At 39.2% G+C, this 16,515-nt stretch overlaps 1 protein-coding gene across 4 annotated transcripts in view; it reads left to right on the forward strand.

Annotated features, from left to right (window-relative positions):
* The window catches only part of LOC135482793 (dual specificity mitogen-activated protein kinase kinase 1-like), a 31,383-nt gene extending 17,120 nt beyond the window's left edge, over positions 1 to 14,263 (forward strand). For 2 of the 4 annotated variants that reach the window (XR_010446271.1, XR_010446273.1), the window contains 5 exons: positions 2,325 to 2,413; positions 5,919 to 5,980; positions 6,424 to 6,469; positions 6,843 to 12,008; positions 12,451 to 14,263. Coding sequence is in view for 1 of the 4 variants with exons in the window: in XM_064763172.1 (XP_064619242.1) it covers positions 2,325 to 2,413; positions 5,919 to 5,980; positions 6,424 to 6,469; positions 6,843 to 6,932 (287 nt within the window). In the remaining 3 variants the exon portion in view is untranslated. Of the gene's footprint in view, positions 1 to 2,324; positions 2,414 to 2,484; positions 2,574 to 5,918; positions 5,981 to 6,423; positions 6,470 to 6,842 lie in introns of all 4 variants that reach the window. The other 2 variants (XR_010446272.1, XM_064763172.1) reach the window with 2 other exon arrangements.
* Positions 14,264 to 16,515: the final 2,252 nt, after the last annotated feature.

The raw sequence follows: 16,515 nt of genomic DNA on the forward strand, positions 1-16,515 counted from the left end.
ATAAAAAATCAAACGCCGAAAATATATGCATGTAATCAGTGAGAATTTCAAGATACATGTATGTAAAATTTGTGAAGAACACTCCAGCAGTGGTGAACATTAATAAAACCTTTGCCCCTACCTAATGTGTCATTTGGATCGACAGCACAGGATAGTGAACAATTCCCTATCCTGGATTAACCAGAAATTAAACGGACAGCTTAGAAAGGGTTCTGTCGAGTGTATACTTATTTTGTTCTCGTTATTTTTCGTTTCTCAGGCAGTTTATACCATGTGGATGCCAGTGTTGTGTAGCACCATTTCAGTTCCAGTTCCAAGCTTCTAACTTCCATTTCTCTTTTCAGTCAGTTGATACTTATAATTGTCTAAGTGGCAAATGTTGGCCAGTCCAGTGGTCGCGGGGCTTATCCCTATGACAATTGTCTTACCCTAAGCAGGGCATGCTTCTTTGGCTCCTTAAACCATCACTTCCAATTCTTGTTTCGACCCCCCCCCCTCCCCCCAGTTGTTTGTTACATTGTCAAGGAGACATGCGCTGGTTCAGGTTTTGTTTTGTGGCCTATTTTTACTGCCCTTCACAGACACAGAGTGGTCATCAATCCATTCACAATTCTTCTCCAAAATGCATATTAGCATTGCCATTGGCTAGTCAGTGACTGCTGTTTTAAGAAAGAATGTTAAGATCATGTTGCTCTTGAAGTGAGACATTAACTCCACAAAGACTTTGGAAATCTTTTGCTCTGAATGAGTTTCCTCTATGACAAATCAATTTGGAGGGCCCTTACAGTATATGTATAATAGTATGGTACCAAACGATTTTTAGTTCTCAGTTTGGCAATCTGTGTCTGGTCAATTTCTGCTTCCCAACAGCGTTGTTCTCCTATCGTCCTATTGGCCCCTGCAAGAAGTTTTCTCTAGTAATTGCTTGTCCTACTTTGCCTTTCCTGCTTGTTCCTGGCCAAAAGCTATACAGTGTTGGGGTCGTGATGAGAAATATTTGTGTGAAAACCAATTTGTTATGCATGGACATAACATTCAATACAAATCTCAAAACTGACTGACGGGGGTCAAAAATATATTTTGACTGCTGGACACATTTTCTGGAGACATTTTTTTACAGTGTGATTTATGTCCGAGTGCCTGTTTCACCTTCGACATTCACTATCAGTGTTGGCTTTGTTCGCTTTTGTTTAGCCCCACTGGTCAACTTCACAACATTTTGTAGCCTTGTTCACTCTTCAAATCACTATCTCATAGTTTCCATTGCTAACAGAGATCAACGGGATGAACAACTACAAGTGTATAGAACTGTTCACACCTCTTCACTCAGTTTTCTTGCTGTGGATGTGTTATGTGATATCTAGTGCACATGCAAATATCCCAGTTTCATTGGTTGTTCCCTGTTGCTCTTTGACCCATGTCTGAACTTGTGGTCTTCCACCCAGTAGGTTCCCTGATGTACAACACCTTGCTCATGATGCGATAGATGCCCCTCAAACACAAGTAGTATGTTGGCTTTGTTGCCAAAATCTGTAATGTTTTACTTGACATTCATCTGTGCATGTGTTTGTCATGATTGGGTGGTCGGTGTGCCTGTCCGTCCTCTGTCTGCACACCATTGTCTCAGGTTTGTCACGTTTGTCTGTTCGTCCTGTTGGAAGTTATGCACAGTTTTGGCAGCAGTGTGGCTCACACTTCGACAGTGTGCCCCCACTTGCTCTAGTCGTCACAAGTATTGGTACTCACTCGATGCCCAATGACAGTGAAACTGCTAGAAGTTACCAATACATCCCTAGCTTCAGTGCCCTATTACCATCACAACTGCATCGACTGTGGTGTCCCTGCTTACCCCGTCACTGCGCAGTGATAATATTGGTACTCTGCCTTACTTAGTGCTTTACCAGAGGCACCGCTACTCGATGACATTTGTGCTCCCACTTAATCATTGCCCTACCGGAGCCACTGCCAGACAATGGCACTGGTGCTCCCTCTTTAAAATACTCGGTGCTCTACCTGAGCCAAAGAGGTGCCTCAACTTACTCACTCGGTGCATATCCCTATCTCAGCCACTGTTTGACATTGACATTCATACCCTAACTTACTCGAAGCCCTGGCACATCTACTGCTAGCCACTGCCATGACTGCTGGAAGTGCTTGGTGGTGTTGCTGGATGTTGACACAGATGCTTGTGCTTATGGTCTATGTCCTACCACTGCGCATGTTTAAGGTATTGGTGCCCCTCTTATGCCCAACCACTACCACTGCTGGATGTTGTACTTCACCCCAACCAAATGAACACTAATCAAGTCTGGTTTTCTTTACAGGTTGCCCAGGAAATTTCGAGATTGTAAATACAAGTGATTGCCCGCAACCAATGGCAATCTTCGAACTCCTGGAGTATATAGTCAACGAGGTAATGGTGGCTTGGTCGTGTCGGCTTTTTTGTGATATGTATGCTTCTATACCACCTTTCTTGCTTTGCAGGTAGCAGAAATAGTCTTAGTCATCCAGGCAATACCGATGGACCAAGACCAATGGCCATATTTGAGCTTTTAGATTATATTGTCAATGAGGTATGTCCGTGCTGCGTCTTTACCGAGTTTGGCTTCAGTTTGCTGACGTCACTTATATGGTTAATTTTCTGGACTTACATGCACCTGGTCTGCTGTTAATCGCGTGACCGCCCTTATCCAGCATGTACATACTTAAGTATTAATCGAAATAATAAGAATCTAACAATAAATACGAGAGAGATGGGTCATTTCAAAGTATTTTTCATGACTCTGTCGTTGTGATCATAGATATAGTTGTCAAAATACAAAATTACAGTCTTGGCCACATTCCCCCCCCCCAAATTATTATTAATCGTTATCAAACATATTTCAAATCGAAAAAACAATGCTGAAATGCAAACCAGGAATGTGAAATGACTACTTGGTGTTGGATGAGAACCCTATGGACGCACTTTAGACTTATTTCTCCTTATATGTTACCAGATAGATCAAACCACTGATTTCTAGTAGTGGTAAAAAGAGCAACCCTGTACATTTATGATACACTCTGGACTCCGTGGTCCCTTCAAAGCAACTCAGTACATTAAGGATACACTCTGGTCTCAGTGGTCCCTTGATTTAATTTTTGACATTTTAATGAAATGATAAGACATTGCAATGAGCTTTCACCCATGAAAGTCATGAGGTAGTGGTAGGTAGGTTTAGGTTTAAGCTACACAAAATTCTGCCGTGATACACACCCCATGAATAAAATAAACAAGGGAATATCTTGTGAATCTGAATACTGTACAATCAGCACATCAACCCAGTCCCATTTCCTTCTCTGCCTAATTCTATAGGCACGTCTCAAAACAGAACAAAACAAACCCGCAAGAAGTCGCAGCACGTTTTAAAGACCTTTTGAGATATCTGTAACCTCCTGCAATGAGTCGGACTAACTGAAAATGGCCCCTGGTCAAGCATGCACAACATGTCACAGTTCATGTCTGCACAATCTTGCTTGTATCTCACTCTGCAAGTGTCAAAGTTCATTTGTTCATACAGTCTTTCACATCATTCAAATGAAAATCATTCTTTTCTTGAATTGGTGCGTCTGCAAGGTGTTCCCTGTGCTGTTATCCCCTTCTGAATATTTGATTGCCGCCTGACCCATCTCCTGCAGGTCTGTAATACTGACTATGTCCCCTTTTGCATGAGATTCAAATATTCTGCCATTTTTCCATTGCCATCTTCATCGCAGTTAGTCATACATATTCAGTGCTGTGTATTTATATTACCGAAGAATGAAGTGATGTATACCATAGGGAACCTGGATGTCCCGCCCCCATTCTACTTATAATTATTACTATATTGCTAAACTGCTAACAATATGCAGTAACTATTTAAATATTTACTCATCTCGATGCAAAGTTTTTAGGTCCAGAATGTGAAGCTTTTGATGGGATTCAAACCCACATCATTGCTGAAACCAGCACTACCCAATTCTGCTTCGGAAGGGAATCACCGAAGGCAACACCGTCGGCACCAAAGGACATCGATGCCAACCTCTGGACTAAATCCCCAACACAAATAATTTCCAACACAGATTAACTTCAACTATATGATGTGCAGTTACTTCCTCTACGCCAGTGAAATCTGTGCCCATGCATATTTTAGTCCCAGCAATCAGATTGGAAGAATTCCGCCCCAAGTTTAAGATGCCAACTGGTCTCCTGGAGTGAAGTCTCTCAAACATTAATTCATTATCACGACATTGAAGTGTCGTCTCCCTGATTTCATAAGTTACAATACACATATTTCTTGCATCACAGTCGGATCTTACAGTGTGAATATGCTGGGAAGTGTCTGTATTCACTGTGAGTGCTAACTTGATGGTGCATGCCAAACCCAACCGAATACACCAAAATAAATTGAAAAAAATTAGTAAAACATAATCCAAGTACTGTCACTGCAAAAAGAATTAAAACATGGTAGAAGAAAACCCTATAAGGTATGTTCTTTGTGTCTCACCCTCAAATTCTACTCAAGCTTACCAGGTGCTGTATGTAAATCCAAATTATACTTGTTTATTATTTCTGAATTCATATTTCAGGTTACATTAATTTCTTAGTGCATTTTTTGAGTTCATTAACTAACGACCCTCAATCCTCTGAGTTACCTCTGTCATAGTTTACATGGTGGCTTGTGGTGTAGCAGTCGTGTAGCACATCGAGAAAAGAGGTAACAGAATATGGCGATACATGTGTATGTTCATTAACTGCGCGCTGCCTGCAAAGCAATTTTGAAAGTGCCAGTTTGGTATCAGGTCATCTTGCATGACTAAAAAGCATGATTTGTTGTCAGTTCTTTTTTTCTCTATTAGCTGAAGTGGTTAGTTTGTTTTCATTTTGCCTCTTTTGACCTTTGACCTCATCTTGTTGTTATTCGTTCGATGCAGCCGTGGCCATATTGACAATCCGGGTTTTCGATTTTGTATTCGTCCGCAACAACTGATGGTATTCAATGAGGCTGTTAGATTTTTAGGTCTATCATGTCTATCATTATATAAAGTAGAAAAACGAATGTGAAGTAGGGCGATCTAGCCAAGTCAAGGGTTACCATTTGCTGTTTTTGAAGTGATCCTGGAAGAGTGATTGTAATGCGCTCCACAAGAGAGTGATTTGAATTGCTAAGACCTGCAATTTAAAACCTTTGTGAACCATGCTTACATCTTTGTATCATTTTTCACAAGATTTGTTGATGTGCTTTGAGAGAATACCATCAATTCTTGCTCAATTTGTTGATGGGCTTGAGTACAACTGCAACAAGCAGTGTACAATCAAGTACTACACAATATTTTACTCTTGACAACGTGGTGCAACCTTGTCCAAAAGTAAGTTCACGTCACTACTTTCTTACACAAGAGTCCTTTTCCAAAGTCATGCTCACCATATTGCTCTGTGGAGGTTTGCGTTGTGCAAGAGTAAAAGATGTCAATGGATTTATCTTTGTACATGATAAACACATTTTGGTCTCTTGTCAGCTAAGAGACCATTGTCATATGGCTTGAAACTACTATGTCTGACATATAGAAATAGATCAACTGGGTAGAACTCACCATCTCTCCCCTGGCCTTTAAAGTTGCTGTTCTTAAATCCAGATGTCTTCTCAGTTGGTGAGTGTGGTAGCTACACTGCATGGTTCGTCCTGTTGTGTCATCAGGTCCTGCCGGCTGTCTTTTTTGTGAAGCAAAAGGTACTACCCTGGGGTGAATGTTTCTGTGGGGGCAGAAGAGACAGATAACTTGAGAGGGGGGGGGGGGGGGGTTTTTTTATTCAGTTTGTTTGCATTATCATGCAATGTTAATCCCCTGTTCTTGTCAATGCATGTGTTATGATATTCAGCCATATATTTGCTTGATTCCAGCCACCACCAAAATTGCCGACAAAAGCATTTTCCAAAGAATTCCAAAATTTCGTCAATCTATGGTAAGCCTTGAAACATTATTACAGTGGAACCTGCCTTAGCAGACACCTATCTATCATCGACACCCTCTCTATTGAGGACACGAGTTTTGGACCTCAATTTGTTGTTTTCTTGAATTGACCTCTTATCATGACACCTCTGTTAAGGACAGCAGTTGTCACTCCCAAGTGTGTCCTGAATAGAGAGGTTCAACCGTATTTAACACAAATTCTAATGCAGGGGAGCTTCCCTATCGATTTATAGGACCCGACGCAAAATCCAATATGGCTGTCAGGCGGCCATCTTTCTTTTCCAACCCATATCTTCTGAACCAGTTGAGTGCCAGACCTGAACATCTCTGCTGCCCATGATGGAGCAGGGGCACACATCGCCATTTGCCTCGATCGCGTAACATCTAGTTCCAAACTAATGGTTCGTGTTTCAATCCACTTATTTTCATTTCCAGTCTGGTTAAGAACCACAAGGAAAGGGCCGACCTTGGGACTTTGGTTGTAAGTATAGACTGGGGGAATAAATGATATGGTATATGGAGGAAACTGAAAGTCTGACACGTCTGCGGGCCTCAGTTATGCTTATACATGTTATCAAAAATTTATAAGGCGAGCGAGATGTTATCAATTGTTATGGAGTTGCTGTGAACCTGATCGATTACTTTATGATGTGAAGTTAATGGAATTATGGATTAAGACGTAAAAATGGATCAAAAAAGTTGTCACTATCATCTACTGACTACATATACATGAAGGTGGTCTTCCCATCTTATTTACTTAGTAGTTGCTTTTGCTCATGACGTCTGTTATTAGAACTGGTCTCATGCTTGTACAACTAGACATCTCGAGTAACGTTGTGTATTCTGTTTTTCAGGACCATCCATTCACAATGAAATATGATGAGAGTGATGTTGATATCGGATTGTGGGTCCGCAAACTGATGAACATAAATGACGAGGCATAGTTGGCATGGCATACATGTAGTTATGTGCAGCAGGAGCGCCCTCAATTACATCACACAGGAATTACAACAGCATTTTTTAGTCGTGAGGCAATGGAATTTAGAAGCGGATGACATTTGTGTCAGTATTGTCATTTGTCGCATATTAGTTATGGGGCAGATGAGTGCACTTTGTAAGTTGCTGTAAGATGGAATAGGATCTCTCATATTGTTGGCATTCAGTGATGCAGGCATCAACATTTGCTGTTGCCTTTATCTGACACCGTCACGAAAAGCCCTGTGGCTCTTGATCTTGCATGGTACTTCAGTCTGTGACATTTGTCATAACGTGGATAACTTTAGATACCAGTTGCCTTTGCCCAACACTGTTATTCAAAATGACGGTTGCTGTTATATGACACTGATCTTTGTGATAGCACTTGCCATTACGTGATCCTGGGTTAAGAACATGTAGAATGGCAGTATCCATCACATGATCCTCGATTCATTAGGAAGTTGCCATTCAGCAACTCTGGTCTGTAATGGTAGTAGCTGTCAAAATACCATCACACGATCCTGGTCTTATAATGGCAGGATTTGCCAGTACTTGATCCTGGGTTCATTATATCATGATTTGTCAGTGTATAATCCTGGGTTATGATAAAAATATATACGCTCGCCGGTTATAATGATGACGGTTGCCATTGCTTGAACCAAGGTTTATGATGACACTTTTCACCTCGCACGCATTCGTCATCTGCAGCTGTATCATCCCTTCAAATGAGATAATGTACAAGGAGGGCACCGTCCTTGCTCCAAGCTATTTGCATGATGTAATAGCTGTCTTAGTTGATAAAAAAATCAACAGAGCCATGTCACTTGTGACATCTGGTGAAATTCCACTTGACATCACCAGTGGTGTGTCTCTGTTGTTTTTCCAGGCACTATCTGCTGTGACGTCATGCGAGTCATCTGAACCCAAAATCTTGCAGGATTTATGATACTTTGTTGGCTTACAAATTATCCACATCCGCAGAATGGATGATGCAAGTAAAATACGTTATTCGTTAAATGGTAAAAAGTGTGTACTGATTTAATGGAGTGGCGTGGACTATCATGTGAACTGCACCGACTGTTGTCATTTATGTGCTTGCTTCTAAACGCTTAGTGACAAGTGCACCATTGTTGGGTTCAGCTGGTGATCTTGTATGTTGATGAGTCATGCGGGAAGTTCACTTATACTGTCGAACAAGACGTCCGCTATATTGACTGACACATTCATGGATGTGATGTGGCGTGAATAATCTTGTGATTTTAGTAAATGTGCTGTTTGTTTGTTAAGAAGATGAATGTTCACTCTGGTATATATCTAGAGCTGTCTTCATATTATGCTAATTTTCAACCCAGTCTGAACTAAATTTACTGCATGTTACTGTCGCTGTACGAGTAGATGAGAATTTTTATGAATTCGTGTTGAAAACTAAATCAGAAAGGTAAAATTCCTGTTAGTGATCATCCTGACTCTCATGCATTTGCGTCGGCACTATCAAGATCCACTTGGGCGAGTGATTTAGCGATCTCAAAACATTGCAGGTCAAAATGGTTGGTGATATGCAGTTAGTTTAATTCAGTGTTGGTGAAATGCATGTTACTAATAAGCTGACTTTGAACCGGAACATATTCATGGCTTGTTATTTTCACTGATTTGGGAATTTTTCGTCAGAAATGTTATTTTGATGTGTCTTATTTTGGCCGATTTGAAGCCAAGGCAGTTTATTTTCGCAGATAGAGGGTGTCAGGAAATCAGAGAGAGTAGCAAGCTGGCGAAAATTTCCTGGTTCACAGTATGATATGACTTGTTAACTTGTAGCGTTGGTTTTGTGATAAGTATGGCTGTTGGACCTACCTCAGTAAATGGGTTCAAAAATGCAGGGATTGGTCTGTGCCTATATACTCCAATTCACGAAAAAAATGGCACCCTGTTTTTTGGTGATCTGGTGAATGACATCTTTGAATAGATATTTCAACTGAAACTTCACTGTCTGAAGTATATAAAAATACTTACTTTGCCAGCATTGGACAAGCCTTTTGAAGTGACATTTTTGGCTTGTTATGCATGCAGTGCCATGTTTTCGTGAAATGGAGTACAGACTGGATATTGTAATGCGGACATCGCTGATGGGAACTTTAAACTAAATTGTGAATATCAGGTTTGAGTTGCTTCATTTAAACTCGGTCTGAACCATTGTTAGAAAACAGCCGACAGACAATTTCTGGACATGTTTACAATTGATATCTAAGATTGTTCGGTTTTAAAATTTTTGATGATTGTTTGAACAGAAGCCTGAAACTGATGTCAACAATCAAGGGTCCGTTTATTAGCAGGCAATAACCGACAAGATCATGTTCGAACATGCACTTTCAATAATGCAATATTAAAATGCATATGGATATGTTTGATGATGTTCATAAGTGGGTCATACGTAGCTTACAGGTAAATTATCCTATGAAATTTATTTTTGAAAAGCAAATTTTTCATTTATTATTGTAGAATCTTTCTTGATGAGCATCATATTACCTCATTGTGTCGTTTTCTTCTGTGCTGGTATCAATGTCGTGTCTGTACGTCCTAACAGAATAAACGGGAAAATGGCGGTACGAATTCACAAAAATGGCACTTTCTTCTTGTTTTGGGTAAACGAAAACAGATAACTACATGCTGTGTTTTTCCGATCATGCAGGTCCAACATGGTTGTCTTCAGTCGGGGAACCTCTTCCACCTCGTTTCCTCTTCATATTCTGAAGATGGCACTCATTTGGATGCATGGAATATGCTGGGGAATGTAACACCGGTATATTCCAGGGCCTGGTTTCTCAGTCGGCATTAGCAGTAAAGTTGGTGTGAAATCCCAACAAACACTTCTTCTATTTCAATTGTAATTTACTAAAGGAGGTACTGTTTCTGGCATTTATCTCCAATTGAGCAATTTGACCCGGTTCCGTACACATGTAGTTTGCCTGGAAAAAATGGTTTGTTTATCATAAAATTCAGACAATTAAATGAATTTATGCATGTATGAAGTGTATTCACCCTGGAAACTCAGTGTCTCCTTTCCCTGCAGACAGTCCCAATCTAGGTGGAGATGACAATCTCATATGTGCTGGAAATGGAAAACCAACGAGGATCGGGAAAAGTTTTGAAAGGGACCTTAAAATTGTGTCTCTCTTGAAATCTAAATAGATGCATTTGGTAGCTTGTTCACTTCTTCATACTGTTTTCAAAATAATTAAGATTATTGGATGATTTCAGCTAGGACTTGTGACGTGGCATCAGAATTGTCATCCTTTTCCCATTGTGTGATGCAGGATGCAGGATTACTGATTAGCTGGGGTGGTATTAATCATGTTCATAGTATATTCCAATGTATTCTCAATAACCATTTATTTGGTTTCGACTTCACTTGTAGTGTTCAATGCTCTATCACGTTTTAGTTGTTTCATATTTGATAAATGTCACTGCACTCTTTATGATAATTTCTTTCACTTAGACTTTGTACAGGTAGAGTAGAGAACTTTTTTGAATGCCTCTTTATAATTGAAGCTTTTGTATCCCAGAAATCCATAAAAATCTATAAATCCCCGAAGAATATTGGATATATGAATTTGCTGCCCAAACAGTATCATTCAGTATCATTCAAATCATGTTCTCAGCAAGTTTGACCCAAAATTTTCGATTGCTGGCCTTGCACTTTCATTAAAAAAAATTAAAACCCGGTCTTTTGAATATATTTGAAATTGGTATTCAGTATGTATATATACTCTAGATTTTGTAAACAATGCTGTTGTGTACGAACAGATTTGCTTGAATAGTAGGTGCACTATGGCAAGTTTTATTCTATTTACTTGTGCCACAATAATATACAATGAACACGAAACACCTAGGCCTATTCATTTTTGTGAGTCGAAAAATTGGGGCTTTAAATTGGAGGCCCTTTAGTACTTGGTACATCCCTATTTCTTAAGTACAGGGTGTGTCAAAAAATGCCAGCCTACTTTTCCACGTCATAAAAAATTCAGGGTGTTGTAGCTAGGTTTACTAAACACGAGATCGGGGTATGTAATCGTTTACTCAAGTAAGTAACATGGTGCCCATTGACCCTTTAGAAATCCTCTATATGGTTGGAAAAATAGTCGCTGTATTTTGATACTCCCTGTACACTGGTTGTTGTGTCTGTGCATTGTCATGTTATTCTGCTGTGATATACTGGTGTAATATGATGTGATACTATAGATATATTTCTCTACACTTCACGCATGGGTATAACTTGTTGTCAAGTTCAAAGATGTCCTCCGTGTCACTGACTGAATGCATGTCAAAGGGACAAGTAAGGACATGAGATTGATTGAGACCGGGGATAATACCCTAAGTCGCCGACATTTGTAGCCACCGGTAGCACTACTTTACCATTCACTTCGCTGATCGCTAATAAATTACTTTAGGTAATGTTGTCCCGATGGTTTTGGTAATAGCATGCATTCATATGCTGGCCCATCGTGTTATATTCTGTTCTAGTGTACTGTTTCGTATGGTGTAAAAATCTTTGGGGCCTACTGGGGATCATGGTCCTGCTGGTGGCAGTTTTCATATGAAAACCCAACATATCTCAACCCCTTCTTTCCCTTTAAAAATATCATCAAATCTTTCACAATGGTGTGATTGGGGAATCTAAATCATGAATTGTGGAATTATTAGAAAATAAGGAAAAGTGAAGTATAGAATCATGTGTCTTCAGGTAGTTTCTTCTGGCCATCCATAGGTTACTGCTGTCTTTTATGAATTGTCGGTCCTCATGTACAGCCCTCCTAAAGTAAAAATGATAGTTTCTCCTCTGAATGTAGGAAATCCAGCTCAAATAATAAGACGGCAAGTCAATCTTCCTCATGGGAGTTCAGAGATCACAATTGGTCCAGAACCCTAAAGTGTATCATTGAAAGGCCTGGTTTTCACTTTATAGAACTCTGCCTTTTTTGTCCCTCTTATCCTAGTATACTGTAAATAAATGTTATGTTGACATACATAGTGCTTATTCATTCACATAAGTCGTACTTCCACCTATCAAATCCCCGTGTCTTTTGCGCTTACACCTATGAATTGCCATGTCTAAATAGACCCGTGTGTCAAATCCCTGTGTCTATTCGCCCCATTGAGCTCGATGGGGCTAATCGGGGGCTAATTTAGACCCGTGTTCAACACGGGTTTTTTGATAGGTGGAATCTGAATAGACGCGGCAATTGCAAGTTCTAAGATCCGGCGACAGATGGCGCGGTGTAGTTGCCTCGGTATTGCGCATGCGAAATTCCCCTCCAACGGGAAAGAAACACAGGAGAGCTCCCTACCTACAGCGCACCTGTCGCCGGGGCTATTAACCATTATCTAACACCACTGATAGGTGTAAGTGCTTCCCGGGTTTTTTGACACACGGCGAAGACACGGGTCTTGAAAAAACACGGGGTTTTATGATAGGTGGAACTACGACTATAGACTTGTCACACATACCATTATCATCTTAAATGGATTTTTAGAAGATATCATAAAAACTGATAGATGTTCTAATAAATCTTTTGATGATGTGGGGTGTAAACCAGCTGTAATGTCTCATAGGTACATTAAACCTTTTGCGTATCAATACAAGGTGGAACCAGTAACTGTAACACGCTTGGTGGCAATGTGAGCATTTCATCTTTTGTTCGTCCACTAGTGATGATGTGTTTTGTTCTTTAAAAAGCAACCGAAAGATGTAACGTCATTTTGACATTGTGGGTTGACAAATATAAGAATGTAATTCTACCTAAGGTGACATTTCTCTCATTGTTTCTAGGTTAAACATTAGAGTATTTGAGTATTTGGCGACTCTGCCAAAAAAGGGTCAAATGCTATAAGCTCCACCGACTGGGTATATCAGCTTGCGGGTTCCTTATCAACAACTGATTGTAAATAACCTTCTACTTTTCATGTACATGTACAGTCTTGAGCTGTTCGCGTGACAAGGTGGCCTCATTCATCAATAAGTTCTCCGGTAGATTTCAGTTGTGTCCTGGCTAGTAAAAGAGTATAGTTTCAATAACGTAGCGTTAAATGTGTTGTACTCATCAAATCTCTCACCAACATTATTTGTAGGAAGTCTTATTTGAATGGTTTTGAATGGCAAAAATGTATTTCGAAAAAATGAACCCGGTAACGAAATAACTTCCAACAATGTGGCCCGTAACTTCCTCTACTTCAGTCCTATTGGTTTCTATTTTACATTTTTTTATTCAAAGTCCTGTCATGGGTTAAAATATCTCATTGCCATTCATAGCCTCCATCATCACTATTGGAATTTGTGTTCGATGGGATAACCACATCATGCGATTTGTTTGCTGAAATTGAATTCTCTCATCTGAGAAGTATCCTTTGATGTCTACACAATAGACCTGAACCATTGTATTTGTGTACATGTACTGGTGTACTATTAATCAAGGCCTAATCAGTCACCCTAATTGTGTCCTAATGATATATTGGAGTAGGCCTTATAACTTTTTCAGCTACTGGCACATTTGTATTTGAGCAGATAAGCGATTTTCCTAATGTTATTGTTACAGATCAGAGCTGTGTTAGGAATTTATTTCTTCTTTATACAAATAGTGTTGGTTGATATAAGAGTTATCATACAGATCATTTTGTAATAGCTGTAATATTTGTTTTATGTAAAAAAAACCATTGTGAATACTACAGTTCTAGTGTATTGATATATTGGAATATAGGCCTGTGTTGCAGAAATATATTACTAGTTTTCTGCGTTCCTGCCTGTCTCTATGTAAGAATGTGTAAGTAAAGTGTCCAAGTTCTCACTTCTTCTTCTTTGAATTCGAAATACAAATTCTTCACTTTACACACAACTCCGTAAGGGAGTTCCTGTCATTATAGTTCCATTTCGAAACAATCTAAGGCAAATGTCAAGCCAGCATTTTGGAAATTTAAAGTGTCCCTGTGTAGAGAAGGTACATGTCTGGAAAATGTGCACCCTTTTGGTCTTAAATGAAGCTTTCTATAGGTTCTTCTTACTGTTCTTATTGTAATGTTCATTGACGTAGAAGTTTATGGTGTAACACATTTTGTAGGTTTTATCGGACTGAGTGCTTGAGTTCTGTCACTTGTAAATCTTAGTAAACAAAAACCCACAAACGTGTGTATGAAACAGTGCATCATGATATAAAATATTAGTACAGCTTGGACTTTGTAAATAATCATGACTGTGAAATGATACCATAATGGAATATGTATACATGTTAGATACATTTTCACCACTAGAAAATTGTTTGTTGTTCATTTCTTTAAGGAAGGGGGGTACCTCTTATGATGTACCCCCTCTATGCGAATACTCCCAAGAGATGACTGCATTTTCCATGAGATGCTCTTCCTTTGAGTGCTAAGATGGATATTCCAGAGTGAGTCTCTTTTATCCACTTTGGTAAGGAATAACAGTCCCCTCAAATAAAGGTTTCAGGCATATCGTCAGTCCCAGTAGATTAGGCTTCACATGAGTGGAGTAAAACGAGTTGCAAGGAGCATGATTTATGCAATCCTAATAAATTGAAAAATAACACATTCCAATTGTTTTTGCAAGGAGAGGTAGGTGTTGATGAATATTTCATTCAGCTTCACAACGAGCCCTGACGTCAGGGTGACCCTTAGGGACGCCTGAGGGGGCTAAGAAAATATTATCGAAGGTCGGGTGAAGGAACGTGTGTGTGACCAGGTTTATCGGTCATGAAATTAATAATTCAAGAAATATACCAGTTGTTTTAATGGATCATTGATCTGTAATTTCCAATCGCCATGGTCTGTCGCAGGGTTATTGAACACTTTTATAATCTTTGATCAGTACAGATTCGTTAGTGTTCAAAGGTCACTGCACTTCTCTACCAAAAGCTTAGTGCAATGAATGAGTACGACTTTGAAAAATCGCGATTGGATCAGAAAGTTTGTCGGGATATTATCTCATATAAATTTAGGTTTTGAAGACAACTCCAAATAAATCTTACCCAGACAAGGGGTGATATGAATAAAGACTAGCAAATGCTTTTACTTCAGTTTTCTACAGAAAGGCCTTGTGTAAATGTATATAGAACCTTAGATAAAAGCATTTGCTAGTCTTTATTCATATCTCCCATTATTTCCCCGAGCTATACTTCTTAGCCTAGTACACAATTTGAAATTGAGCTTTGTGTCGTACCGTGTATCTTTATCGAGGCTCTTAATATACAGTACATGCAAGGTACATGTGTAGCTTACCAACGTCTTTTAGATTCAAATGACAAAAAAACAATATTCAGGAAATGTGTATTTATTCATCCATATGTACAGGTATGGCATTCCGATGCGGTCGCAATTGTCCAATGTTCAGTTTATCTGTAACTCTTTTCAGTTTTGCTATATAATTTCAGTTTTACATTTTAAGTAACTGGAGGCAAATTTTGTAAATGATTGAACTTATGAACTGGTTCTCTGAGAATGATTAACGAATAGCTCAATTGCGTATAACAGCAAAAAATGTAAGAATCAGCGAGAAATTGTAAATCAGTTTTTGATAACAGGGTAACTGAAATGATTTCAGTTCAACTGAAAACAAGGCACTGTGACCGAAATGGATTGCCATATAAAGGTAGACTTTGATGAAAACGCAGAAGAAAGTGCATTTTCAACCGTTTTGTCAGAAAGGATGAAGACAACACAACTCAGTAAGTTTTCATTTTAAGCCGAATACTGAGGGAAAGTGCTGGATTCACCTTTTCGTCAGATTGTTCTTTTTTTTATCACTTTAGTACAAAATGTTTCGAGGTGATTATAGAAACGAACTCAGTAACACAGTTTAGGAGTCAATTCTGCTCATCAGTTTCAAACAGTAGCTATATATTCACACTCTTTGCAAAATTTATAGAGAAAGCATTGTGCTTAGCCATTTTAAACACTTCACCAAACCCACACCTTCAAATGGTTGATAGTGATTGATAGTCATGTGACCTATAGCAGGCAACACAAGATCCAGTATAATGAATGTACTCATCCCAATACTATAGTCTTTGCTGTAAGATATCCTTCTCAAGTCGTGACACTTTCCGTGGATGTACTATTGAGAAGCTATACTTCCATATCCTGAACATTATGCTCTCCCTTTAAACATAGCCATGGTTTTAATGTATAGTAATTTGGAAAAAAAATTTGTTTTGACTTCCCTCAACTTTTAACAAAGCTTGGTCAGAGAAATGTTAAAAGGGAAACAAATACAAAGTTGAATGTTTTCAAAGATACACAAAAATAAAATAGCACAGAGTGTTCTTTATGTACACATTTCTGACAATCGGATAAGTCACTCGTTCAACCAGACCCCTCCGATTAAGACATGGTTCTATAGAGAAACACATGACTTTCAGTATCCCGGACATTAATGTGCAGCATCTCGGACAGTTTATCCCAGGATATTTAAAACTAATACACCGGTCTCCTCAAAAAATATTCACTGAAATGAATGTAGGATGTGAACTGAAGTCCAAGTCGGAGTTCACC

Source organism: Lineus longissimus, chromosome 2 (genome assembly GCF_910592395.1).
Source record: "Lineus longissimus chromosome 2, tnLinLong1.2, whole genome shotgun sequence".
Classification (NCBI taxonomy): Eukaryota; Metazoa; Nemertea; class Pilidiophora; order Heteronemertea; family Lineidae; genus Lineus; species Lineus longissimus.